Source organism: Juglans microcarpa x Juglans regia, chromosome 4D, assembly GCF_004785595.1.
Source record: "Juglans microcarpa x Juglans regia isolate MS1-56 chromosome 4D, Jm3101_v1.0, whole genome shotgun sequence".
Lineage (NCBI taxonomy): Eukaryota > Viridiplantae > Streptophyta > Magnoliopsida > Fagales > Juglandaceae > Juglans > Juglans microcarpa x Juglans regia.
The window spans coordinates 30,305,751-30,332,816 of NC_054600.1; the positions used below are offsets into that span (position 1 = coordinate 30,305,751).

The window sequence follows — 27,066 nt, forward strand, 5'->3', positions numbered from 1 at the left end:
AGTTGCCTAACTAAAGTTTGGCCAAATTTTAACTAGAAAATCTATTTTTATAAATTTAACTAGTCACTTTTCAATAGTATCAAATACAATCATATCTTTCCGATAGATATAATTTTTAAGCCTTATTTTTTCGAACGACTATATTTATAACTATAAACAACTATATTTATGCAATGAATATATTTTGATAACTTATATATTTTTCTAACGGTTATATTCTTTCACTATAAAACATAACATTTTATCAACAATTTCATTCACTCCAAGTCAAGTTTCTCCTCTGCAAAATCAGTTATTTTCATTCTCTCTCAATGGATCATTTGTTTTTTCACAAAATGATACTTATCGATTCAGATTCTGACGAAGAATTTGAGATAGCAACCCAACTTGTTATGAAAGGAGAAGGATTAAGCTCGCATGGCTCTTCTTGAAAATCATGTAGATTCATCAGGCGTGATCGATTGCAAGCCCACCAAAATTTTTTTCGAGACTATTTTGCTGATCCTCCAATCTATCATCACAAATACTTTTGAATGAGGTTTCGAATTAAACGTTTTCTATTTTTTTCGTACCCAAGCTGTGGTAGAAGCCTATGAATCTTATTTTGTCCAAAGGCAAGATGGTTCTGGAAGGTTTGGTTTTTTTTTCCCTTCAAAAGATTATAGTTGCTCTGAGGATGCTTGCATATGTTGTCACGGCTGATTTTATAGATGAATACTTGAAGATTGGAGAGACTACCGCACTAAGAAGCCTAAAATTTTTTGTCAAAGCAGTTGTTTCAATTTTTTTTGCAGAGTACTTAAAGAAACCCAACAATTTTTTATCAAAGCAATTGTTTCAATTTTTAATGGTTGTTTAATTTGATGGTTGTACAAGAAAAACATCCTAAATGCTTGAACTCAGATCAATCTCTTATTCTATTATGAGTTCATTGGTTTCACTATATCTTTAATCAGACAAATTAATGTTGAAAGTTCCCTCTTAGGGCAACTAGAGAAACAGATTTTGCTTGAAAGGAAATTCCTCACTGTCTAACCCCATCAACACCAAAATCTGAAATCAACCTTAAAACCTTGAAACAACAATAAAATAGAATGAACAAATCAAATAAAAAAACCCCAAATCAGAAACCACAGGAGATAGATGAGGATTTCACAAAAAAAGAACAGAAAAAGAGAAAAATAGAAAGAAAGAGGGAGGCGACGATGGCATATATATCTTAAAGCATCAAGTATATAAATATATATTCACTCACAGACTTTATTTTTATTTCAATTATTGTAAACATGCGACTCATTCTTCTATAAAAGGAGAACTTTGTAAACGGGGAAGGCAGCCTTTGTAAACGGGAGAGGCAGACTTTCTCATAGGCTTCCTTCTATCTCCCACAAATTCACATTCCTTCTCTTTCAATATATCTAATCTCCTCACCTGCTTCTATTGGAATATTGTGAGTACTTCTACTTGTAATTTATTTTCCTACCCCTATATTTCAATGAAAATTGCTATTTTCATCTTAAAGCAACTCTTGGTTCTTCTTTAGAAAAAGATCTCGATATCCAATCTTGCAAATTCAATGTTCAAACCCAGAATAAAAGCCATTGAGCCAGAGTCCCACTTCATAGAACTATTGAAACCCACAATAGAATGAACAAATCAAATAAAAAAAATCCCAAATCATAAACCACAAGAGATAGGCAAAGATTTCATAAAAAAAGAATAGAAAAAGCAAGAAAGAAAAAAAGGAGGGAGGCGACGATAGCGTGGGCTCACTGGAAGTGCTGATGGCTGCGTCAAAGTGCTCTGACTTGCTGATGGCTTGATGAACGGGCTGTGTCAAAGTGGTCTGAGGAATGTATGTGGGAGAAGTCGACGTTTTTTCTGAATGGTGCAGATTTTTTTGTAGATTTTGTTTGCCGTGCGTTAAAAATTTATCGGGAATGAATGTTTTATGTGTAAAATATAATTTGGCCTACAATTTGGACTGGCCAAATTTGGTCAGTGACTTTAGTAATGGTTAAAGACACTGTAGATTTACTGAGTTTGATGTAGATAAAATTTATAGAACTTAGTTAAATCTTGGTCAAATTTTGACTATAGCCATCTTCTCACTACTAGTCCTCTTACCTCTAGCAACACATGTTTTCTTTACATCCGGGATAGCGCTATGCGAAAAACTGTAAATTCATTCCTTGAAATAATACTTTTACAAAACACGCAAGTGCACATGCAAATTCCTGGTTCAAAGGAAAAAAGAAAAGACAAGTTTTTCAGTAAGCATTCGTAGTTAGATACAAACCAACATATGTGCATAGTTTTTAGTTCTTTTGTGGTTTTGTTTTTCATCTTGAATTCTATCTACTCTTAATTATGTCAATTAATATTTCATATTTTTTAATTAATTTATTTATTTATAGAATCCTTTATACAGATTTTATTAATTGCATGAATCATATAAATTGATTCTGTTATAAAGATAAAAATTAAGGAATAGTAAACTCAATATTAGAAAATGTACACGTCACTTTTTCGTTCTCTTTTTTTTTTTCGGCTTTTCAAAATAAAATAAAACAGCTAAGAAAACATTGGCCAATAGCAAGGAAGCTTACCCACCCACCCGCCCGCCGACCCACTCTCATGCACACATACGGATCAGACAGTGCCACCAGCGCATCGTGCCCTCTCTTCGTTCTCCCAGAGCCAAAACCAGACGATCTTCCCTCCGATTCCGATTCCTATTCCGATTCTCCAAATAATCGATCGGCATAAATCATTTTTAATTACATCCTTTTTGAACAAATTATAAAGCTGTTTTTCAAAGCTTGAAATATCAATTTTTATTTTTCTCCAACAATGTTTTTTTAGCAAATAAAAAAATAAATACCCGCGAATGAGCGAGTCGTGACTCTCCTTTTCCTTTCCCTCAGTCCCAACCCCACCCCCTCGCTAAGATGCGCCGGGTTCGCTCCCCACACCCTTCATTTTCCTTCCGTTCCATACCTTGACTTTTTTCCTTTTCTTTTTTTTCCCTTTTTAATCTAATTTTGGGAGAATAAATTTTGCTGATACCTAGGGTTATTGTTCTCCATGGGGATGGGGGGTTTGGGAACGGGGATCGTCGTGGCGTTGCTGCTTTGGGTGAGGTTTACTTGCGCTGCCGAACCGTCGAGGGCTTCGTCTTCGAGCACCCTTTGTCCCGTGGAGTCCGCTTCCGATTCGATCTTAGGGTTCCGGCTTTGGAATTGTCCTTTACACGGTGATTCTGGATCCCCTGGTCTTGTTGCAGTTACCGTGGTACGTGTCCTTCTTTCCTTTTAATAATCTTTCTTCTTTTTTTTTTTTTAATTCTCTGGCGTGGTGTTTTTAGGCGAAATGTGCTCTGCTTTGTTTGTGCTAGTTGGGAATTTATACTGGGAATTGTTTGAGGCTGCTGGAAGTTGAAGGGTTGCGAAATTATGAAGCATTGCAACCCTTTTGTTTTGCATTCTCGAAATATTTTTATTGCTTACTGCTCAAGATACTAAGATAAAATGTTCTCAGTGCTAATTGAGCTGTATCTGAGCCAGAAAAACGCCTTGGGTGTTGCTCAAGATACCTTTTGTGTGGAATCCCTCCCTAGCTCCTGTTTCTCTCATCCAAATTTTTTGTGAGTTTCTTAGGCCGAAAATCATGGTAATTTAAAAAATTCAGTATGAAATTGAGTAGATGTCGATTTGTGATTCAAAGCAACTTTATTTTGGGTAATAGGAAGGCTAACAATCATTATTACGATAAAAATCAAGAAGTCGATTTGCTTTTATTTGGATCGCCACTGAAATTGAGAAATTGTGGAAGTTAGCAACATTGCTTAGCTTTTATAAATATTTTTAGCTATGCATCTGTAAACCTGTTAATATAAACCTAAAGGGAATTTACACTTTGTTACTGGAAAGGGAGATGAGGTTTCACTTCAAAGGGCATTAAATATGGTTCACACAAAGGGTCATCAATACGTGGCTGTGCTCTTCTATGCATCTTGGTGCCCGTTCTCCAGGACTTTCTGGCCAAGCTTTTCCATCCTGTCTTCTTTGTATCCCTCCATCCCTCATTTTGCAATTGAAGAATCAACCGTCAGGCCTAGGTTTGTATATCACCGTTTTTCTTTTTGGTTTGCATTTAGCAATTATATCCTGTTGACAGTTGAGAATAACGCTGGTTAAGTACATGCAGCATACTTTCAAAGTATGGAGTTCATGGGTTTCCTACCCTTTTCCTTTTGAACTCCACAATGCGTGTCCGTTATCTTGGCTCCCGGACCCTCAGTTCTCTTGCTGCTTTCTATGGTGATATGACTGGTGAGCAATTTCATTTGGAACTTATTTACTATAGGCTTCTGTTTTTAATGCCCAACTAACCTGTGTCTATGATAATTGATATAGCTAGTTGTAGAGAAGAATGGGCTAAAAGAATTAGAGGCTGCTGCTTTTGTGGATGTTGAAGAGAAAATTTTATTTTTGCAAGTAATTGTGTCCTTGCTTATGTGATTGATAGATTATTGCCATTGCCATATTTTATTCTTTTGGATAAGTAAGAAGAATTTATTAATCCACATAATTAGGCATTGCCCAAGTACACAAGTATACAAGAGAAGAACAACTAATTACAAGCTAAGAGCTGTGAAAAAGAGTATGAAAGTTATTAAAACTAGTCCCATCCAATACAATAGTTGAAGCCCAAAATAACAACATATGAAAGAAAAAATCTCTAAAACCTCCCACTGAACGTTCTCTATTGTCAAAACAGTGACCATTCCTCTCATTCCAAGTACACCTCATAAGACATAATGGCACCATCTTCCAAACAGCCACAATTTGACGATTGATCTGAATTCCTCTCCAACAAGCCAAAAGATTCACCACTCTCCCGGGTCAAGTGGTAAAGGCCTTGGTCTTGGTGATATACTCCCTCCAGGTCTAAGGTTCAAATCCTCTCGGGGGAAAAACAATTCTTAGGGGCTATCGGTCTGGGGGAATTTTCTCCTTCAATTTCCTGAAATGCACTTGCGGGAAACTCATTGCCAAGAGTCCATGCACCCCCGGGATTAGTCGGGCTGCTGTTCCTGGACACCCTGTGCCAATAATTAGAAAAAAATAAAGATTCACCACCCTCCTAGGCATCACCCATGCGATGCCAAGCCTAACAAAAATTTCTTCCTATAAAACCTTAACCACATCATAGTGAAGAAAAAGATGGTCCACTAATTCTCCATTTCTTTTGCACATAAAACACCAGTACATTATAATAATACTGCGCTTTCTCAACTTGTCCATAGTCAGAATTTTCCCATGAGAAGCCAACCAGCCAAAGAAAGCGACCTTGAGAGGCACTTTGCTTCTCCAAATGCTCTTCCAAGGGAAATCAGTAAAAGGATGGATCGACATGACCTTATACAAAAATTTGACCGAAAAATTCTTATCCTTTTCCATTGACATGTTGCTTGACTTTTTGTAATTTTACTATGATATGAACCTTTTTGAATTGATATTTGTGATTTTTTCTGTTTTGGTTAATGGAAGTTTTGGTTATGCCTCTACACAGGCAAACTAGATTTAACATCTCTCCTTATTTATTCCTCACTTTGTTGGAAAAAGTATGTTAACACGTGCATGGGAAAGTATTTTTTTAATTGACACCGGATGTCTAGTAACAGTGTCCTGACTAATCCTGGTTGCCATGAGTAGTTTGGTTCATCCCATGTGGTTGTCTACCAGTAATGCAAAAATGTTTGTTCTTTTCTCTCATTTATTATTTTTTCATCAATAAAATCGTTATTACTTATCAGAAAAAGAAAAAAGAAAATTGCATCTGCGAGCAGAATAATGCATCCTTAACTTCATTTCCTTTGCTGTTCTTTATCGAGTTGCACATCTGTCTTCCTTGCATGCATTTGACTGCATGGTCTTACTGAACTTTCTTCTGTGCAATATTTAGGCATTAAGACTGCATCCTTGGATCAAATATCCATAGAAAATGTTGGATGTCTGTCAAATCATGAGAAGCACGATAACACTGAGCAGGAAAGTTGTCCATTCTCGTGGGCAAGATCACCAGAGAAATTGCTTCGGCAGGAGACATATTTGGCTTTGGCCACCACATTTGTGCTTCTGAGATTGCTATATTTCTCTTTTCCTACTGTACTTCTTTGTGCTCGGTATGCTTGGAGAAGGCACATTCGAAATGTAAGATTAGGGGGTTTGTGGGAGCATCCTCTGGCCTATCTGAGGCGAGCAATACAGTTATTCAATTCTCTAAAGGAGCCTTGCAAGAGAAGCAATTTACAGGAAGGGGCAATGAATGCCGGGGCCTGGGCTTCGAAGTCCCTAGCCACAGTCTCTATTGGGGATGCAGGTAACAGCCGGGGTTTGCCTGGAGGTGAATGTCAATGACCTCTTCAATATTACTGGATTAGAGAGGAAAATTCCCCACCCCACCATTAAACGTTTTGGCTTCAGAATCTGTTTGCCAGAAGCTCGCACCTTTTGCTTTGGATAATCCTCACGACACCGATAATTAGAGTTCGGCTGGATTGAATGTATTGTGGAGAAGCTGTAATATTTTTACTGTATTTTGATGTTGTAGCTGTCCATTTCTCGTTAGCTACGATTTATTGACTAGTGAAAAAGCAATATTCTTAGACTTCTATTTGTGAATAGTTCTATTTTAATAGACTTAACATCTAATTTTGTATTCTTCAATTGTTCGAAAGCCATGTCGTTATGTTTGTTGAACTTCAAAAGTTTATTATTATTATTATTATTATTATTATTATTATTATTATAATTATATTTGTTGAGTATACGTGGTCTGATTCTAGAGGCAGTTCAAGATTGGACGGATTTTTAGTATCATCGTCATGGGAAGCTCGCTATCTGAAGTTGTGCCAAAAATGATTTCCAATGGTAGGATCGGACCACTTTTCCATTATTCTTGAGTGTGGGGGTATTCATGAGGGTAAACGGTAATTTAAGTTTAAGAATATGTGGCTGGAAGTGGAGGGCTTCAATGATAAGATAAAAAGTTGGTGGTTGTTGTATCAGTTTGAGGGGACTCCTAGTTTTGTTTTGGCTAGTAAACTCAAAACTTTAAAAGCTGATTTGAAGATATGAAATAAGGAGGTTTTTGGGAATGTTGAGCAGCAAAAAAAAGCCTTTTGGGATGAGCTTCAATCCTTGGAAGCTGATGGGGATAGTGAGGGGAGTTTGTCTAGGAAGAACGAAGTAAAAATAGAACTTGAGAGAGTTCTTTTGAGGAAAGAAATATCATGGAGGCAAAAGTCGAGAGTTCTTTGGCTTAAAGAGGGGAATAAGTGCACTAGCTTCTTTAATAAAATAGCTAATTCTCATAGACGTAACAATGCTATTGAGATGTTAAGAACTGGAAATAATCAGCTATCCTCACCTGTCGAGATCCAAGTGCATGCTGTGCAGTTTTTTAGTTCTCCCCTAAATGAGACAGAAGCTTGGAGACCTAAGATTGATGGATTGAACTTTGCAACGGTGGATGATTTTTCAGAAGTTGGCTTAAGAGGTCTTTTGAAGAGCTTGAGGTGCATCAGGTAATTTGTGGAATGAGGAGAGACGAAGCTCTCAAACCGGATGGGTTTTCTATGACATTCTTCCAAGATTGTTGGGAGATTGTGCGGGAGGATGTAATGAAGGTGTTTCATGAATTTTATGAGTTTCAAAAGTTTGAGAAGACTTTGAATGTCGCTTTTATTGCCTTGATCCCAAAGAGAGTGAGTGCTTCGGAGTTGAAGGAGTTTCGCCCAATCAATTTGGTAAGCAGCATCTATAAGATTATTTCAAAGGTATTAGCAAATAGAATGCGCAAAGTGATGGAGAAGATCATTTCTAAATCTCAAAACGCCTTTGTTAGAGGACGACAAATCATAGATTCAGTGTTGATTGCAAATGAATGTATAGATAGTCGCATGTGAGAAGGGGCTCCGGGGGTTCTTTGTAAGTTGGACATGGAAAAAATATACGATCATGTAAACTAAAATTTTCTTTTGTACATGCTCAAAAGATGTGCCTTTGGAGACAAGTGGTGTGGTTGGATAAGCCATTGTATTTCAACTGTCTTTTCTGTACTTGTTAATGGGTAGCCTTGTGGTTTTTTTTAAGTTCAAGAAGTTTGAGGTAGGGGGATCCCTTATCTCCCTTCCTATTTAATATTGTTATGGAGGTATTGAGTCGTATAGTAGAGGCAATGGTAGGAGCAGGCTTTATCTCGAGTTTTTCAATGGGATCTAATTCTAATGGCCTTACTACAATATCACACTTGCTTTTTGCTGATGATACCCTTATTTTTTGTGAGACTGTTGGGGAACAAATTCAAGTTTTGAGGGTTGTCCTGCTATGTTTTCAAGTCATAGCCGAACTACAAGTGAACTTGAGTAAATCGAAGTTGGTACCGGTGGGAGAAGTCCATAACATTCATCACCTGGCATAATTTTTGGGGTGCAAAGTTGCTTTTCTGCCCATAAAATACTTGGGACCACCGCTAGAGGCATCTTTTAAGGCCAAACACATTTGGGATGGGGTAGTCAAAAAGATAAAGAGGATAAAGAGGAAGTTGACAACATGGAAAATGACATATTTATTTAAAAGGGGTAGGATTAATCTTATAAAGAGTACTCTCTCTAATATCCCTACCTACTTCCTTTCTTTATTCCCTTTACCAGTTGGCGTGGCCAATCGAATTAAAAATTTGTATAGAGAATTTTTGTAGGGAGGCATGGGAGAGGAGACTAAAACTCCCCTAGTGAGTTGGAAAAAATTTTGTTGCCTAATTGTTGATGGAAGTTTGGGTATTCATAGCTTATTTAGTTTTAATAATGCGTTGTTGGGGAAGTGGCTATGGAGATACCATGGGGAAGAGGAAGCATTGTGGAGGGGGTGATCGATCGAAAGTATGGTAGTGATTGTGGAGGTTGATGCACCAATAAATGTAAGGGTTCGTATGGAGTGAGTTTATGGAAGTTTATTAGAAAATGTTGGGGCTGTTTCTTGAAACAAGTTAACTTTACGGTTGGTGATGGTTCAAAAGTTAGATTCTAGTCTGATGTTTGGTGTGGGGATACTGAATTGTCTAGAGCCTTTCTGGTTGACTTCAGATTGACGAATAATAAGCAAGCTTCAATTTCAAAGTTGATGTTTTTTCCAATAGAGTGGTGCTTTGGGATATAAGTTTCTCCCGATCTGCCCAGGATTCGGAAGTAGAGGAGGTTGCTGATTTTTTCAGATTGTTGTATTCAGTGAAGATAAGAAGACAGGGCACGAACCAACTACGTTGGAGACAAACATCCTCTAAAAAGTTTACAGTTTGGCCATACTATAAGGTGATACTAAATCAGCACCATATTTGCTTTTCTTGGAAGAAGATTGGGAAGGCTCATGTTCCGACAATGGTGGCTTTTTTTGTATGGACAGCAGCAATAGGGAATATTCAGACTATAGATAACTTGAGGAAGCGTGAAATTATTGTTTTGGATTGATGTTTTATGTGTAAGAAAGAAGCGGAATCAGTGAACCATCTACTCCTTCATTGTGAAATGGCTAAAGTGTTGTGGGATGGAGTGTTTGGAAGGGTTGGGTTGAGCTGGGTTATGCCAAAAGCAGTGGTTGATTTTCAAGCAAGCTGGACCAACTTTCAAATGCATACTTATTTCCAAGTGGTAGTCGCATGAAAAATGATGCCTTTGTGTATTATGTGGTATATTTGGTTAGAAAGAAACGAGAGGTGCTATAATGATAAGGAATGCAATATAGATGAATTTTAGAATTTTTTATAACCACTCTGCTTAGTTGGTTTTTTATTGTACTCAAGGAAATGGCTGTAAACGAATTCTTGTCTTCACTTTTCTAGTATTAGAATGTAACTAGGTGTTTTTTTTATATATTTTTTGTATATTTGGGGCTTGTGTTTAATAAAATTTTTTAACTTATAAAAAAAATTGATGAGTAGAAAATCTTAAATAAAATATATACACGATAAAACATGTGGTATTGTTTTTCGTTTTTATTGGAAGCATGATGCACAGCACGAGGGTAACAGAGTCCAAAATAAGGAAAATTGGAACTTATAATTTCGATTGTTTTTATTTGACGTGAAAATTTAGAAAAGTCGTAATAACGAGATAAAATGGAAAAGGTTAAAATTGTGAAAACAAGTGATGCGTGCATTGCGTGGGTGAGGGTGTGACCCACAACAATCTTGTCGAAGTTCGCCACTACCATTCCCTCTCCGTGCTGACGGATTTGGGTCTCTGCTGTGGCAAAAAGTGGAGCCCACCGCATTGGCGTTCACAACTACAACTCTTTGTCAATCTACAGCCGTCAATGTTCGTCCCTGTCAACATCACACTCCTTCCTCATTGACACCTTGTTCCCTTCAACGGCTGAGATCTCATCTTCCGAGGATCCAAGGGGTTCCCAATATTCACGCCCCATTTCCCAATGTTATTCCCACTTCCACCTGTCCTAAAATCGCATCTAACGGCCCGATCCCCCTGCCACCGCATATCAGAAAGCGGCTGGCAAAATCATAAGGCTCGTTGGAGAGAGAGAGAGAGAGAGGGAGAGGCGATGGAGAAGGAGAGAGAGCAACAGGTTTACTTGGCGAGACTAGCGGAGCAGGCCGAGAGATACGATGGTATAGCTTTTATGGATCTCTGCCCCCCCCCCCCCCCTCTCCCTACCTTTTTTATTAAAGGATTTTGGTATTTTGAAGGTTATTCCTTATTCGTTTGGTTGGCCATTTTTGATCATGTAAGTATACTGACAGTGTTTCACCAATTGTTTCCCTGCTGAGTTCTTTCCCAATATAAGCTAAGAGCAAGTAAGCTGTTACAAGCTAATGAATTCTTACAAGTAAAGTTCAGAGTGCGGAAGCAGTTGAGTGCCGAGAGGAAAACGTTTCGTTGCTTACTTGATCGTAAGTTATTTCACGGTAGACGATGAGAAAGAACAATTCAGAAAAGTGCGCCGGGTGATTTCATCTCGGTTTAAAACAGGACAAGTAATAGGTTTGGAGAATACTAATACAGATGTTTGTCAAGAAAGCTTCGGGAAATATATCTTTCTCTCGGTATTTTTCCTTCACTTATATATTTCCAGAACTAAAAGAGGCCTTGATGATAAGCCGCGGTTTCGTTAACATATGACATGAGTTGATGTGGATGTTCGCTAGACGCGTACAGTAAAAATGAATACGTCCATCATATGTCATCTCCTTAGAAAATTTCTCGAGTGGTTTTTATGAAATATTGCCTCTTCTTCTTTTGATTTCTGGTGTTATTTTGAAAAAGGGATTTGGATCTTTATGTTATACGGCACATCCTAAGGTTTATATTTGTATCCCATCGTTACCGAAGCGAGCTATAGCAGATTTGTAGTAATTTTTGTCCTCTAAATAGCAAACTTCTCGTAAATTTGTAACCGTCTATTTCAATAGCATGTTAGATTTAATGGTGTATATTTTCGTGTTTTCATGTTGCAGAGATGGTTGAAGCAATGAAGAAAGTCGCTAAATTGGATGTGGAATTGACAGTCGAGGAAAGGAACCTGGTGTCTGTTGGGTATAAGAATGTTATTGGGGCAAGGAGGGCATCATGGCGGATATTATCTTCCATTGAACAGAAGGAGGAGGCCAAAGGGAATGAACACAATGTGAAGAGGATAAAACAGTACAGGCAGAGGGTTGAAGATGAGCTTGCAAAGATCTGCAACGACATATTAGCAGTCATTGATTACCACCTCCTTCCATCTTCCTCAACAGGGGAATCAGCTGTTTTTTACTATAAGATGTGAGAATTCTTTTAAGTTTTTTTTTTTTTTTTCCTTCTACAAGATTTTAGGTAGCCTGGTACTTTGAACCATTGACCTCTTCATTATGGACCTATCAGCAGTTTTGGCTGGAGATTTCATAGTTCGTACCATTTAGCATGAACTCGTGCAGCTAAAACTAAGGCAAGCATTTTTTAGGGTGAACATTTACTTGCCTTTTCTTCTATATAAGCAAGACTCTTACAGTAGTGAACAAAAAGCAATGTACCATATTGGTTTTGGAAGTGCTTTATCTTGATAGTTTATATTCCTTTCTTGCACAGATTCTGTGGTTATGCACTTTGGTTTGAATATGGAGTTTGTGAGTATGTGTGCTTGTATGGGAGAATACATCTGCATTGTGATCCTTATTTCCCTGTTTCAGGAAAGGAGACTACTATCGATATTTAGCTGAGTTTAAAGCGGGTGAGGGACGTAAGGAAGCTGCAGATCAGTCACTGAAAGCGTATGAGGTGTATTCAACTTGGCTTCGCTACTGAAGCTCCTTGCCTCTCAGTTTTTCAGCTGTTTCCCTCTTTTGTGTATCCTTTATAAATTGTCATCTGGGCCCCCTCTTATACTGTAGGCTGCTACTAGTACTGCTGCTTCTGATTTGCCTTCCAACTCATCCAATCAGACTTGGCCTGGCCCTGAACTTCTCTGTTTTTCACTACGAGATCTTGAACTCCACTGAGAGGTTGACATGCATCTCTGTGTGTTTGTGTGGTAGTAATACCACTTTTGAGTTTATTTAACTGTGTCTGTTTGTGCAGGGCCTGCCACCTTGCAAAGCAAGCTTTCGATGAGGCTATTGCTGAGCTTGATAGTCTTAACGAAGAATCCTACAAGGACAGTACCCTTATTATGCAGCTACTTAGGGACAACCTTACGTTATGGACCTCAGATCTACCAGATCAGGGAGGTAATCATTTCTAATCTCTCTGTGTCTCTGTCCGAAATCTTGGGCCTCTTGTTAAGCTATGTATCATTTTGAATTGTTTGATTCTTTTGGTCATGGTTTGGGCAGTTGAGAAACTTAAGGTTTGGTTTAAGGACAGTTAAGTTCCATTAAAAACAACCTTCCTGCCCTCAATTTGGAAATAGGGGTCCTAGCATTATTTATGCTGTTTGCACTCTAATTTTTTTTTATCTTTTTTTTGGTATGTCTGCCCATATATATAGATTAATTAGCAATAAGTCTGCCAAAGGTGTATGGCCTGATTGGCATACCTCCAGCCTCTAGAATCGAGGTTTGGAGTTTGAAATCCCCCTCTCCCAAATGTATCAAAAAAAATTAGCAATAAGTCTTTGCGTTGTTTGGCACCTATAAAAAAAGGTTTTTGTGTCGTTTGGCTATGCCAACCAAGTTTCTTCCTGAGGGAATTTGAGACAGATTTATTGGGTGCCAAAAAATAAGCCATTTTGTTCTGACGGTGTCTTACCACTTTGTATATATTCCTAGAGTCATGGCCAAAGTTGCGACTTTCACATTCAATAGTTTCTGATTCCTTCTATTTTGATTTGGTAAATTTGCAGGCGAACAATTCAAAGTTGATGAAACTCCAGCAGAGGTGAGAGATTTTTTTTTTTTTTTTTTAATTTTTTTATTTTATCTGTAACATCTATGCATTTTGAAAAGGGAACAATACAAATGAAAAACAATGTTTTAATCTTCAGTTAATGTGGATTTTGGCATGTCTAAAATGTCTCTGGTCTCTGTAATTCCTTCACCAGATTTATTTTTTTTCCATTTATTTTCATTACATCTTATTTCCTTGTTGGTCAATTACTCACGAACATTGACTTTGCAGAGTTAATCCAGCAAGAGATTCTTTGATCCATCATCAAGAGTGGAAAATGATAGGATGTGTTCAGGACTTTTATTTGCAGTGGTAGGACCAGGATTTGTGACTGTGGCTTGTATTCCTATCTTATACCATGTCTGCTACATTTATGATTGTGATGGAGATTTCTTACCGCATTGCCCCTGATTGAACTTCATTTGCTGGCTGTTACGCTACTTAGTTTTCCGTTTGGATAAAGTTTTCCTCCAATCAAGTTTATGAAATTGCCATGTGTCCTTGAACTTACGAGAAGCACCTACTTTTTTAGCAAGATTAATTTTGCTAAAAAAGTAGGTGCTTCTCAAATAATCTATTAATCTTACTAAAAATGCGCTTCTCACATGATCCATAGATTCGATTAAAAAAGTATGTAATTCTCAACATGCTAAAAGTACACATTAATAGACTGGGTGGATACAGTTTTATCTTATCTCATCATTACAATTTTTTTAAATTTTTATCTAATTAATAATAAACAATTCAACTTTTTCAATTTCAAAACAATAATAATATTAAAAAATAATATTTTATTCAATTTTTATTTAAAACCATCTCATCTCATCTCATCTCATTATCCAAACGAGACCTAATATACGGATAGTGATAGGCTTACTACTCTCTAACTACCCATTTACTACTTATAATGTAATTAAAGCTTTTAATTTTTTTATCATTTTCTTTTAAGTATTTTTTTAACGAGTAGTATTAGGGATCAGCTTATTGTAGCATTGCACTCTCCACACACCTTACGTGTCTTTTTTTTTTTCAAATGCCAGATGCTTCTCTCCTCAAGCTCTCTCGTCTACGTCTCTCTCTCCTCAAGCTCTCTCTCTATCAAGCTTTCTCTCTCTTCGACCTCTATCACTCCTCAAGCTCTCTCTCATCAACCTTTCTCTCTCTTCGACCTCTCTCACTCCTCAAGCTCTCTCTCTCTCATCACCTCTCTCTCTCATCAATTTTTCTCTCTTCGACCTCTTCCTGTCTCCTCAAGCTCTCTCTCTCATTAGTTCTCTCTCATCAAACCCCTCTCATCAGTTCTCTTCAAGTGTTCTCTCTCATCAAGGTCTCACTCTCTGTCTCTCAACGTCTCACTTCTCTCTCTTATCAAGTGTTCTCTCACATCAAACTGTCGATTGCAACGAAAGGAAAAAAATTAATCGGTAAAACCAGTTGACACGTGGGGTGTGTTTTGGCTGACACGTGAGGTGTGATTAGGCTGACGCCAAACAGCGACTGATGCAAATACTTTTTCTTTTTTAACATCCTTGATCATTAAGAAAAAATATATCAAATATAAAAATAGTAGTAAATAAATAGTAGAAGGGTAGTAACTCTATCATTATCCCTAATAGACTGGGCGGGAAAATTTTTCTTCAACTCAGTGCCCTCACAAGCTTTGTCTTTTCCATAATCCATTCGGTTGCAATTGATTGTTTTCCTTCATTCAAACACTGAATGCTGGGCATGTGGACAAATGGAATTTGTTATTTCTGTTCTTTGAATACTACCTTTTAATACAGTTGGTTTGTTGATAAGCTGAGCCACTTTAGTACAAATCAGAACAAGTTGAGATATGAGCTGCACATTGATTCAGTTCGCAGCTCGCTTGGCCATCCATGCAGCATTTTCAATCAAGATACAAATAGATTTCTCACGCTCATGACAACCCCAAAATGGAAAACTGCAATTTCTGATAACAATGTTGCTAGAAATGGGGTTGGGTTACCAAGCCCGTGCTTTATTGAATCAGAAATTCAATTCCTGGGTTGAAGACGTGTTTTAAGAGAGAAATCTTACATGTTAGCTCAGAAGGGAAAAATTAAAAATATGATTACATGTTAGCCTTCGTGAAGGGAACGAATTTCCAAGAGGATAACATATCTTTGTTTGTGCTCCTTTATATGTTCAAGATGGTAGTGGGTTTGATCTGCTTGGCAGGTAGGTTCGATGGAGGAGGCTGCGAATCTACCAGAAAAGATTTCAAGAGCTTGTAATACTCCTTGGGTTTCTCGACATTGAAGGCATGCCCTGCATTCTTGATGACTTCTAGCTGAGCATTATCCCCCAGGTGCCTGCATTCCCAATAATATCCCCCTTTCAGAAAAATAAGTAAAGCTAAAACACGCATCAACAGATCGAATCGGGGGACCAACGCATGGAGAACCTTTTCAATCTGTAAGCAAGTTCCAGTCGAAATACTTGATCATGCTCTCCCCAGATTATCAATGTGGGCTGCGTGAGGAGTGAAAGATGATTATTTTACATTTTGCATCAGATAAACAATATTGTGGGAGAAATGAGAATTAAAAAAAAAAAAAAAGAACCTGAGAAATCTTGGGAAGATCTGAAAGTTTCCGGCCTTTGGGAATATCTCGAATCAGCTCTCTCTTCTCCTCCGCATATTCCGTGCACATTGCCTGCCCATATTACCCAAAATCTTAAGAGCAACTCAATTTTAAAGTTAGCCGTATCAAAGAAACTTAATTCTAGACAGAGATACGTTTGTTTCTTTTTGAGTTTTTTTTTTTTTTTAAACCCGATTTTATTATCATTGATGTGAAGGGTAATAAATTATCAACGAAATAAAAAGAGGGCAATGCTACTATTACACTAATTTATACAACTCATTTTGCTACGTTGTCGTGGTGCCACATGGCTTTTTATGTTTTTAAAAGACATTTTATCTTGAATATATATTTTTAAATTTTTAAAATTTATTCAATAGGTGATATAACATTTTTAAAAACCAATTCGTATAATAACTCACCACCACCATTCCAACATTAATATAAGAATAAGTCAATTTTATAATATGACATCTAATGATGTACTATAATGTCATTGGTGGGATAATAAGATAAAAGCGGTGTTATTCTGTCGTCTGAATAGTACCGCTCTATTTGATAGCTAGGCCAATTTGAACTTTTTATTTTTGTTCAATTTTTTTATTTATTATTTTTAAATATTTTTAAAAAATATAAAAATATATCAATATATTAATAATCAATTACTTAACTATTAAGTAAATAAAAAAATAAAAAATATTAGATGTCAAAATGAAGAGATAAATTGAGGGGATAAAATAGCATTTAAGATACGTTTAGATGATAAATTAATTTCAACTCATCATTACAAATTTTTTAAATTTTAATATAAAATATAATAAATAATTTAATTTTTTAAAATTTTAAAATAATAATAATATTAAAAATAATATTTTATCTTCTTAATTTAATCCTGTTTAACATCTAAACGTAACTTTAAAATATAATAAACAATGTTTTTGTATTTTATGCGCAGAAGTTGATAGCAGTTAGTGGAGTAGAGATGGGTTCGGACAGACAGAGACAGTGAGGTAACATTATTTATTTATTTTACTGATTTAATTAAGAGAGGAAAGCAACGTATGACGGAGACCCTTACGTCGATGAAATCGGTGAGCAGGCAAGCGGGCAGCAATCCCACCGGCGGAGGTCTAAAAAATGTGTAGTACACCAACTCCCTCAGCCTTTCGGGTGTCTGCGGCACCAAAATCCTGGCCGCCTCCTCCAAGTCCGAGATGCTAAAAACCCCTTCCCTCAGGTCCTTCTCCTCCATGCACACCCCGGCGGAGCACAGCACCACCCTCTCCACCACTTCCTTGAACTGCGCCGCCATACTGTACCCGACGAACCCGCCGTAGCTCAGGCCCACCAGGCTCAGTCTTCGCACCGAGTTGGCCTCCATCACCCGCATCACACACTGCGCCTGGAACGACTCCGACCGGTCCGGCCGGTTCGTGACCGAGTCACCGAAGAAGACGAGGTCGGGGACGTAGATGTTGTAGTAAGCGATGACGTGAGGGATGACGTCGGCCCACTGCCACAATGCGTTGGCTCCGAGGCCGTGGATCAGGAGAAGGTCGGGCTTACTCTCTTTCCGGATGTTGGGGACCCAACAGTGCATGATGGTGCCATCTTCGAGGTCCGTCACGGTGGATCGGAGCCCCGATTTGAGGAAAGTGGATCGGTAGCACCAGTTCCTGGATTCGGTGAAGCTGAAACACCTAGACATCTGGAAATTCCTTGCGTAGAAACTAGAAGGTCATTGGGAGTCTGGCTGGGACTTGGGACATTGGATTTGGTCCCTTTTTTCCCGTGGTGTCTAACAAGCTGATGTGGTGGATTTGGAATGGGGAAAAAGAGAGAATATATCCTATTCTAGATGGGGTTGAAAAAGGAGCCCAGTGATCAACTGGCTTTTAAGAAAATGGAGAGAAGAGCAGAGCTCGACAGGATCAATGAATTAGGTGACCGAAATTCTGGCTGCTCAAATGGAACCAGACGGTCAGCTTCGTAGGCCGTAATATAATTAGGATCACATGTTTGTTTTTATGACTGTCTCGAAAATCCACATTTTATTTAAAGATCGTATGGTTTATATCTTTCACGAATTTAAATTTCTGGTAATTTATAAAAAAAAAAGTCCACCCAACGTACTTTAAAAAAAAAAAAAAAATCACTTTTTTTTAAAAATAGAATCCACTTTTTTTACAAAAATAAAAACAAAATTAATGCACCTAAAACGTGTAATACTCTTATCATTTAAGATGGGCTTCGGCAGAAATTTATAATTAGACCCCCTCTATCTTACCGGGTGGACCACTTTGATCTTGGCACTTGGCGGTCTTCCATTCGGCCCCGGCCTGCCTCGGGGGATCCTCTAACGCTTTCTAAAATCTATGAGATGAGTTTCTAGTTCTACGTTCTTTTCCGGTTCTCCTGAGTTTGATTGCCAACGCTATCGGGTATATAGAAACTAGACCTCAGGATGAATGGAAGGTAAGCAATGGTGAAACACTGGAAGTGGTCTCACAGATAGGTATAAGTTTGTAACGGATATAAGATATCCCTTACAAATAATCTTTGAACAAAGCAATCATCGTATTAGATGGAAATATTTTTTTTTTGTACTCGCGCATTGCCTACTGCTTTTGCGAAAATTTTGCTACTCATCATCCTTATACACTATGTATCACACTTTTTTCTATTTTTTTAATTTTTTTTATTTAATTTTTCTTAAACTTATTAAATTATTCTACTCATCATCCATATACTACACATTTGACAAGAAAAAAAATATAAAAATAAAATATAGTGGGTTGTTTGTGGAGATGATGAATAAATTTTTTTCTTTAAGAACGGTTTGATTTGGTAGATTTTAACCAATCAAAGGGAAGCATCTAAATTTGTTAATTTGAACTTTGCCGTAGTATCACTCTTAGGCCTTAGTACCAGCGTCTAAGCAATTAAATAGACTAAGTATCAGATAAATAAGGACAAATTTTTTAAAACATATGGACCAAGTTTATTAGGATTGAGAGAATTCATTAATCCTATTTAAGAAGCTTGTGTTTCATGCATATTTATAAACACATTGTCAAAACTTCTTTAGTGATTCTTGCAGCTTACCCTTTATCTTATGACTTCCAAAGTGTGCAAAATCAAGGTTTAGTTTTTTCTCAAGTAAAAAGTTATGCTTTCCTTAAAAACATGTGAGTAGATGTCTAAAAAGCTAAACCTTTTTACTTTTTTTATTTTTTTGTCTAATAAATTTTCCATGCTCAAGATTAACCCATTATTAGCCATGCTCCAATTCCACCAACAGAGTGGCTGTCGCGCGCTGTGGAAATAACATCTGAATGGAAACCCCACACCAATCTAGATGTGCAAGTTATATAATTTTTTTTTTTTTTTTTTTTTTTTTTTTTGTGAAATCAAAGATTCACAATATTAAACATCAAAGAAATGCAGCACAGAAATACTCTTGGAAGTCAATTTACATAGAACTATTAGCATGTATCAAAGAAAAGGGACCCCAGATAAGCAAGAAAAAACCTATCCGGAAGAAAGCCAAATCAGCCCCCCTTAACTTTGAACGAAATTTAGTGTATGCCTCATGAACAAAGCCATCAAGAAATCGATCCTCAGATCTTACACCTTGTAGCCGAAAGGAGAGGCAAAACACACGCCCACTATTCTCTAGTCTCTATACCGTTGTATATCAGTTTTTAATCGTTGCTTCACCCTACACCACTTCCATAGGACCATAAAGAAAGACAGTTCAACTCACGAGCGTATTAGAGGTGCATAATATCTTAGAGATTTGGATCAGCCAAACAGAGCATAAATCAAACTAAAATGTTGAAATTTAATGTATCCAAGGTATGGGGAGCCCAGAGAAGTATGCAGCTACTAATCCGGATAAAAAAGAACACCCAATACCTTCGGACGTAAAATTCATATATGCCTCCAGAACAAAGCCAACAAGAAATCGATCCTCAGATCTCAGCCCTTGTAGCTGAAAGAAGAGGCAATCATACACTCACTACGCTACCACCTTCGTCATTTCACACATACATATACAAACTAGAGAGAGAGAGAGAGAGATTGTGAACAAAGTCTATGACCTGTGGCGGCCATATATATAGACACAGAGAGAGCAGGCTCATGTTAAAGGCAAACCCTAGATTGTAAACCATATATATGGCCGCAGGCCGTTCACTCCACGCGTGCGCGCGCTTGAACCACAGTCACGTGAGTTAAGTGAAGAGTTTCACGACATTGGTGGACCATAATATTATTAATCGAGAAATACTATTCACCATTCCCATCTTATTTTAATCATATTAAATAATATATGATATATTTATTATTATTAAATAATAAAAATATATATAATAAATAATCATTTAATAGTAATAAATATGTCACATCATACTCAATAGAATAAAAATGAGATTGTAGTATGGTGCATAAAATTTTCCTTATAAAACAATTTTAGGTCTGTTACGTAGAGAGATATTTTGTTAAAAATTAAATAAAATATTATTTTAATATAATTTTTCAATATAATTTTAATTTTAAAATTTGAAAAAGTTGAATTGTTTATTATATTTTGTATAGAAATTTGAAAAATTTATACTGATTATATGATATGAAATGAGATTATTTAATTTTGTGTAATCAAATTAGCCCTTAAATATCTTATAATGATGAGTAAAATAAATAAAAGTATTATTTTTTTTTTATAACTTTTACTTGTTACATCTGAAAAATAATCAAAATAAATAATTAAAAAATCTCAGTACAATAGAAATATTGAAGGTGAATACCTAAAATATCAATATTCCAAAAAGTTATTGATTAAGAAACTCCAGAAGGTAAAGTTTTCCACACAACATAGGAGAATGTTGATCAGCAATAAATAAGAATAGAAGAAAAAAGCGAGACTGATAAGGGAGAATGCAAAGTAGATAGCCTATTCCTGAACATGTTTAATAATCAGGTAATAACAATGGGTAGGAACACCCAGAGTTTTTAACACAAAAAGCAATCCACCGATCACAACTAAAGCATATTCTTCATCTACAAAGCCCCAAGAAAATAGGTTCCATGAGGGAAACAAACTATATGTCATATCATGCTCTCTAATTCATTTTAAAAAATAAATCAAACAATATCAAACACTCATAGAGAGAGAGAGAGAGAGAGAGAAAATTACAGTAGTGGGAAATTGCCCTTCTTTTTTGCTAACTTTTTTTTTTTTTTACTTAGACAAATTCCACATTTCTGAAAATTAAGAATGCATTACCCCAACCCGGTATCTATTTGTTGGCGGTCTGACCATAAACTGGCATCCTGTGTGAAATGACTCTTATTATAGAAATATATATAATGCACCTGGAAAGCAAGGTGATTTTAAGGGTCTCACCCTCTAAATCTAACAACAACACAAGAAATATCATCTTTACTGTCTCTTTTCAATGCTTCAGTTGTTAATTGTTTAGCCGCCTTCTGTGGATCCTTGATCTTTCTTGCAATGTCAACTGCTTCTTGATTAGCCATTACCTGATTATACCATGCAAAAAGGCATAAAAACAAAAGGCTTTCTCTAATGGAAGCACCATGCACACAATCATGTGCCATTTTCGTGTGAATGTGTAACAGTGTCTACTGCCAATGCAACAGAGGAAACAGATTGATATTTACCTTCCAAAGACCGTCGCTAGCAAGGATTAGAATCTCAGTATTTTCTATAGTGGCATTTTGTATGTCTGGGTCAGATCGCAAATGTGATTTAAGGCTCTTGTCTCCAAAAGCACGAGAAACTGCCAGCTGTCCATTGACTCTAGGGACGTCTCCTGAGAAGGTGTAGCAGAGATCAGATTAACATTGTAAACATTACCCGGCTTCCATACTCACAAAATAAAATCTCCATAAAAAGCATAGTACACCCAAAAGTTTAACGTGAAAGAACACCAGAGGAGTTAATTGTTTCTTTGATAAAAGCTGCTACATTGCATGTCATGACATATGCAAGTCCCAGATGCATACCCCTCTAACTTTGGCTTGCTCTGTTGTTATATTGTTGGCAATTAGAATTGAAGTTACTCAGGACTTCAAATAAATATGTCTCATATAGCTGGAAAGAAAAAAACAAGGAGGTAAAATGTGAATTTCTTAAAATCCGAAAGAGGGCCAACTCTTCAAACATAAATATAGGAGGCCACCATGTTTGTAAAGTTCTTCTCGTTCAGATTATGGTACAAGAATATCATTCAAGTTTCGGAATGTATCCAACGTGCCTTAGAGACAAGAATGAAGTGGTCAAGAATAACCTAGCATGGTAAAGGCACATAAATCAAAATATGAATACACTTCAAATTTATTGGCACAGTTAAAGCAGATCGAAAAAACATCGTAAAATAATCATCATCTGAACTTCTTAAGATTGGATCTACTTTAAGATATGATCAACATGATATCAGGAAGTTTGCTGATCAGCAAAAACTTGTCAACCAAATCAAGAGACACTTAAGATACATGGAGAAGCATATCAACAGAAGATGGATGTACCAGGGACCAACCCGCTTCTTTACCCAGGATTAGAAGTCCTACTTCAGAAGGAAAATCCTCCTGCATCCTGTTTTTTCAGGAGATGAATGTACCAGCATATGATGATTAGAGCTATCACCTTTTACATGGATGCTGAGAATTTTCTTGCTTTTTCCTTCTCAATAGAGGATATCCACTATGTTTGTGTTACCCCATCCAAGAGACCTAGTTATAAGAATATGCGCGTCCCTCTTCCAAATCAACCCAGCCAAACTAGAGGGCAAAACCCACATTAAATTTTTTACATCTTAAAATGAGGATCTTAAAAAAGGCTACAATGCAGTTCCTTTTGATCCTTGCTGACTAGAAATATTGTAATCCCTTATAAGTTTTTGGACAACAAGCATCCAATTGTGAACTCCCTGCATTTTTCTAAAATGCCCTGGTCGTCTTAAAAATAATAAGTTATTCCTTGTTCAGTAGATACAGTTACATTCATGACTAACAGATAGTGTAAGCTAACTCTTTTGTCCGGGTTATCTTGTACCCAGAGCAGGGGGAGCCCTAAATCCCATCTAACCTCTCAACATGGGAGATATCTAGATGCCTTAATGATTCATCATTGTAGCCCTACAAAAAGTAACATGACAATTCCATGAACTAATCACGGAGAGTCTGAATCAAACAATAACAAAAATTATTTATGTTTTCGTATGTAAAAAGTTATTAGGTTACTGGAAAGAAATATGATTTGCATGGTAAAATCAAGGCTATGACATATAATCCTTGCAATGAGGATCAACAGAGTGATTCTCCATGACAGAGAACTGATCAGTCACAACAAATTATCTCAAGAATAAGCACGGAGGTTCCCTGGCTGATCAAGTGGAAACAATTACATGATTCACTCTTTTACTTTTAAGATTACTTCGGTGCATATCAAAGTAAATAGACAGCCAACTAACCATAAAATCTCATCAATGCTGCAGCAAGTTGTGCTTAAAAAAGTTTCATGCAGGTGATTATGTGTAGATTAAAAACATATAGAATTATTTTCCCCCTGAGGAACTCTAGCTATACATTAAATGCAGCAATAACCCAAAAATTACAAATCCATACAAAAAAATTGAAGCTGAAAACCCAATTACAAGATGACTGATAGAAATTGATGAATTGTTTCAGAGAAAACATAGTTATGCTATATTAATTTTAGATAAGTTGACATGAAGACAGACTCTCTAAGCATGGGTGTTTTGTGTGAAACCTGGCATGTTTGAGACAAAACCGCCTTTGTTCTCAATACTGCCTCGCTCAGTGTTTGGCTCATGATCTATAGTCATCTGTATTGCCTGGCCCCCTCTTGAGAGAACTGCTCGGGAATCTCCAACATTGGCTATCCATAATTTTTGTCCGTTTATCAAAATTGCAGTTACAGCTGTGGACCCACCCCGCCCCAAGTCAGAGCTGTGTGAGAGAATTGCCTGGTCTGTCTTCTCATAGGCCTTTATGATAGATCTCTGGGGGTCAACCCAAAATTCTTCCTAGGATGATAAAATTAGAAAGAGTAAGAACACACCCCAAAAAATTAATATGGAACTTAGTGAGACTGAAAGTTACAATGATCTCTTCATCTTTCAAAATAGCATCGCACCTCCTTTAGGATGTTGGAAAACAAATTTTTCTGTAGGTAGGCAGGAATAGTATCTCCCAAATGGCCATCATATATGGCAAACAGCCCTAATTCATGTCTCTTAATCTGCATAAATTTAGCAACATGATAATCCTCCATCGGATGATTAGCCTTCCCTTTTACTAGGCTGAAACCATACTTTATTACCCCGTCATGGCTTCTTCCTTTACCAGAGCTAGAGGAGGAACGCACTCCTACAAGCTACATAACAAAATTATGAATAACAAAGACCACAATATAAATCTAGCATGGCTTAGATGCAATTATAAGGCACGGAAGCAAACAAATGGTAGTTTGCAATTTTCAAACCATTTATACAGCAACAGGAAGAAAATTAAACAAAGAAATCATTATTCATGCTTGATTAACTACATCATCACAAACAAATAAAGCACTGAATGTTATCAACATGGGGACCTTTTCTGTGACCTATCAAGATGGGAAATTGCTTCTTTGTTTTTCCTCCAATTCCGTCTTTATTTTTTTTTTTTTATACTTCTATCTTTACCCCCTTCTTTTTTGGTCTTCAAGGCTTAGTGTTGTGTGCTGTTTGAGGGATGGGAGGGACGAAAGAGGGGCACCATAAGTATAAGATCCTCCACCCCACCTTGCTACATCGGCAACAATATGGAAGGCCTTGCTACTCTGAAAACATGCAGTTGGTTCAATTCAGCGCATGAGGCTGTCCTAAAAGACGTGGCTTAATAGTGCAACATGTTCAACATCTCTTACACAATTTCAGCAACCCAGCCAAAAGGAGTCTTAACTCTGGCCTAAAATATCCCCATCGAACTTACTACAGAAAGCAAGTAGATACTTTGACACCCTTAAACATAACAGATATGCCCGTGGTTATGTAAGTGATTACACAACAAAGGATGATCAATAATCCCTCCATAACCTGCGAAAGTCTATCACTTCAACTCTATAAAATAACGCACTTATGATATTCACCCATCGTCTATAACCCTGAAAAGAAAACTGAGGCACCTAAAACAAAGTCCTCAAATCAATCACACAAATAGCCCCCACAAACAACTGAAAACCATGCCTTTTCAGCCTTTTGGTTGAGCTTTCACACAACAGAACATTACAGTTAGTATAGAAAGATCATTTGATGGACATGAAGCATGGGAAACATCCTTACATGAGAGTTGAAACAACATAACCTATCCATAAAAAGAACTCAACAGCCTCTGCAACTTTTTAAACTAAATTCTGAACATCCAACTCCTGTAGGTGTGTCCAGTCCAAGTTTCAAACCGACCCACCACCCCAAATCACGAACCTTCCTCGAATTCGCAAACTGCACCATAAAACACATAATCGATCCTTATCCATAGGAAGAAACAAAAACCCTTAAAATACAGCCTTTAAAACTCCAGAAAGCCACAAAATCAGAAAAAACTAATAATTAAAAAAAGGACAGGAACTGGGTAATCGAGAACTTCCTCTCACCGGCCCAATTGAACTCCAAAAATAGCCAAGCTTCTTGTTTTAGTTGTCTATGGTGTTGCTGCTGCTTCTTCTTCCTCTTCTTCTTCTTATTAGTTCGCACAAGTAATTGAATAAAAGAATGCTAATAATAATAATAATAAAAGGTCCTACAGAAATTAAAAAAAGAAGAGAAAGGGAGAGAGAATATTTGAAACTTTTTTTTTCTAAAGAGAGAAAGAAAAGAAAAAATAATGTGTAAATAAAGTTTGTGAGAGGAAGATGCCGGAGGAGGCCTATGTTTCTCCGTGATGATTTGCAACCGTTTCGGAAGTCTTGGCAATGGGAAAAGTTATAATAATGAAGGAAAAAGAAAGGCAGCCACTTGGCAGACTTCCTTCCTGTTGACTTCGTATCTTCTTTCTTTCTGCTGTTTTAATTATGTTTCTTTGTTTGGCTCTTGCTTCTACTTCTAGTCTTAATAGGTGCTAAACTTTCTCCTACGCCAAACGGTAAAAGTAAAAAAACAATTATCCTCACTAAAATGCTACTATTCCCTACTTTATACCATTTATTAAGGTTCTTTTAGTTGTTAGTCTGCATCAGTGGAGCTGAGTGCAGTTTATATTTAGACTTCTTTTAATATTTAAATATTTAACTTTTAAATCATTAAATTTATATCAATTTAAAATCTATTTATACATGAAATTTATAATTTTTTTCAACTTTTAATAAATACATATAAACTCATCTTAATATTTAAATATATTTAAACTCATCTTAAATTGACCTCACAAAACTTACTTCATCATCTCAACTCATTACTATTTATAAAAAATTTAACTTAATTTAACTCAATATCCAAATGCAGCATTAATATGTCAAACACAATATGATATCACTTGACTTATTAAAGAAATTTAAAAAATTTAAACACAAACATAAAATGATCTAAAGAATCTAAGATTTTAATATTATTATTTTTAGAGTTTTGTAATGTATAAGCAAGTTTGCTATCAATCTGCATACTAATGTTGTTGCATTTATATTCTAAATTTAAATTAGTATTGTTTTCAATAAAATCTACTTTCTGACCAATCAAATTGAATGTGTGCACGTATTAATACATATAATCGCTTACAATTAGATTTTTCTTTATTTTTATATTTTCAAAAGTCATATTATTTTGAATATATATTTTTTTAATTTTTTTAATAACATACGATGTGTTACCATATCAAGGAATAAAGTGAGTAGGATCATTACCGTTTGTTAAAGCTTGCGCGGCAGTGTTGAAACTCTTCAGTCTTTACCTGTTTGATCATCTAAAGTGTGTGATGCGTTTTCATTCTCAGTAA

General features: G+C 36.5%; 4 protein-coding genes across 5 annotated transcripts; 2 read left to right on the forward strand and 2 right to left on the reverse strand.

Moving 5' to 3' along the window:
- Window positions 1-2,629: 2,629 nt before the first annotated feature.
- LOC121259805 (5'-adenylylsulfate reductase-like 4) lies at window positions 2,630-6,728 on the forward strand. The gene is made up of 4 exons (XM_041161567.1): window positions 2,630-3,294; window positions 3,933-4,120; window positions 4,210-4,334; window positions 5,971-6,728. The coding sequence occupies exons 1-4, from the start codon at window positions 3,088-3,090 to the stop codon at window positions 6,423-6,425; spliced, it is 975 nt and encodes a 324-aa protein (XP_041017501.1). The 5' UTR covers window positions 2,630-3,087; the 3' UTR covers window positions 6,426-6,728.
- A 3,769-nt stretch (window positions 6,729-10,497) lies between these two features.
- Window positions 10,498-13,932, forward strand: LOC121259807 (14-3-3 protein 7). The gene is given in 8 exon segments (XM_041161570.1): window positions 10,498-10,692; window positions 11,539-11,845; window positions 12,250-12,337; window positions 12,451-12,483; window positions 12,485-12,561; window positions 12,638-12,786; window positions 13,401-13,435; window positions 13,676-13,932. Coding segments are annotated over 8 exon segments (762 nt in total). The 5' UTR covers window positions 10,498-10,625; the 3' UTR covers window positions 13,682-13,932.
- Window positions 13,933-15,410: 1,478 nt separating this feature from the next.
- LOC121259806 (2-hydroxy-6-oxo-2,4-heptadienoate hydrolase-like) lies at window positions 15,411-18,096 on the reverse strand. Its single transcript, XM_041161569.1, has 4 exons — window positions 17,132-18,096; window positions 16,033-16,125; window positions 15,873-15,940; window positions 15,411-15,780 (listed from the first exon to the last, which is right to left on the reverse strand). The coding sequence occupies exons 1-4, from the start codon at window positions 17,759-17,761 to the stop codon at window positions 15,606-15,608; spliced, it is 966 nt and encodes a 321-aa protein (XP_041017503.1). The 5' UTR covers window positions 17,762-18,096; the 3' UTR covers window positions 15,411-15,605.
- A 3,202-nt stretch (window positions 18,097-21,298) lies between these two features.
- LOC121259808 (probable protein phosphatase 2C 10) lies at window positions 21,299-26,103 on the reverse strand. Of its 2 annotated transcripts, none has more exons than XM_041161571.1 (7): window positions 25,733-26,103; window positions 25,422-25,580; window positions 24,236-24,475; window positions 23,849-24,125; window positions 21,739-21,890; window positions 21,461-21,597; window positions 21,299-21,387 (listed from the first exon to the last, which is right to left on the reverse strand). In XM_041161571.1, exons 2-7 carry the CDS (start codon window positions 25,449-25,451, stop codon window positions 21,354-21,356), a joined length of 870 nt encoding a protein of 289 aa, XP_041017505.1. In that variant the 5' UTR covers window positions 25,452-25,580; window positions 25,733-26,103; the 3' UTR covers window positions 21,299-21,353. The 2 variants fall into 2 exon arrangements, with proteins under 2 accessions (XP_041017505.1, XP_041017506.1); XM_041161572.1 differs by having other exon boundaries at window positions 24,236-24,468; window positions 25,733-26,102.
- Between the last annotated feature and the right edge of the window lie 963 nt (window positions 26,104-27,066).

Excerpts from the sequence above, each read along its gene's own strand:
- LOC121259805 (XM_041161567.1), top strand. The coding sequence starts at position 3,088 with ATGGGGATGGGGGGTTTGGGAACGGGGATCGTCGTGGCGTTGCTGCTT. Across the intron at positions 4,121-4,209 it reads GAATCAACCGTCAGGCCTAG|CATACTTTCAAAGTATGGAG; the intron begins GTTTGTATATCA and ends AAGTACATGCAG. Across the intron at positions 4,335-5,970 it reads TTTCTATGGTGATATGACTG|GCATTAAGACTGCATCCTTG; the intron begins GTGAGCAATTTC and ends TGCAATATTTAG.
- LOC121259806 (XM_041161569.1), bottom strand. The coding sequence starts at position 17,761 with ATGTCTAGGTGTTTCAGCTTCACCGAATCCAGGAACTGGTGCTACCGA. Across the intron at positions 16,126-17,131 it reads TGCTCACCGATTTCATCGAC|GCAATGTGCACGGAATATGC; the intron begins GTAAGGGTCTCC and ends TAATATGGGCAG. Across the intron at positions 15,941-16,032 it reads ATCTTCCCAAGATTTCTCAG|CCCACATTGATAATCTGGGG; the intron begins GTTCTTTTTTTT and ends CTCCTCACGCAG.
- LOC121259808 (XM_041161571.1), bottom strand. The coding sequence starts at position 25,451 with ATGGATAGGTTATGTTGTTTCAACTCTCAT. Across the intron at positions 21,891-23,848 it reads TTTTGTCTCAAACATGCCAG|GAGACGTCCCTAGAGTCAAT; the intron begins GTTTCACACAAA and ends ACACCTTCTCAG. Across the intron at positions 21,388-21,460 it reads GTTGTTGTTAGATTTAGAGG|GATGCCAGTTTATGGTCAGA; the intron begins GTGAGACCCTTA and ends CATTTCACACAG.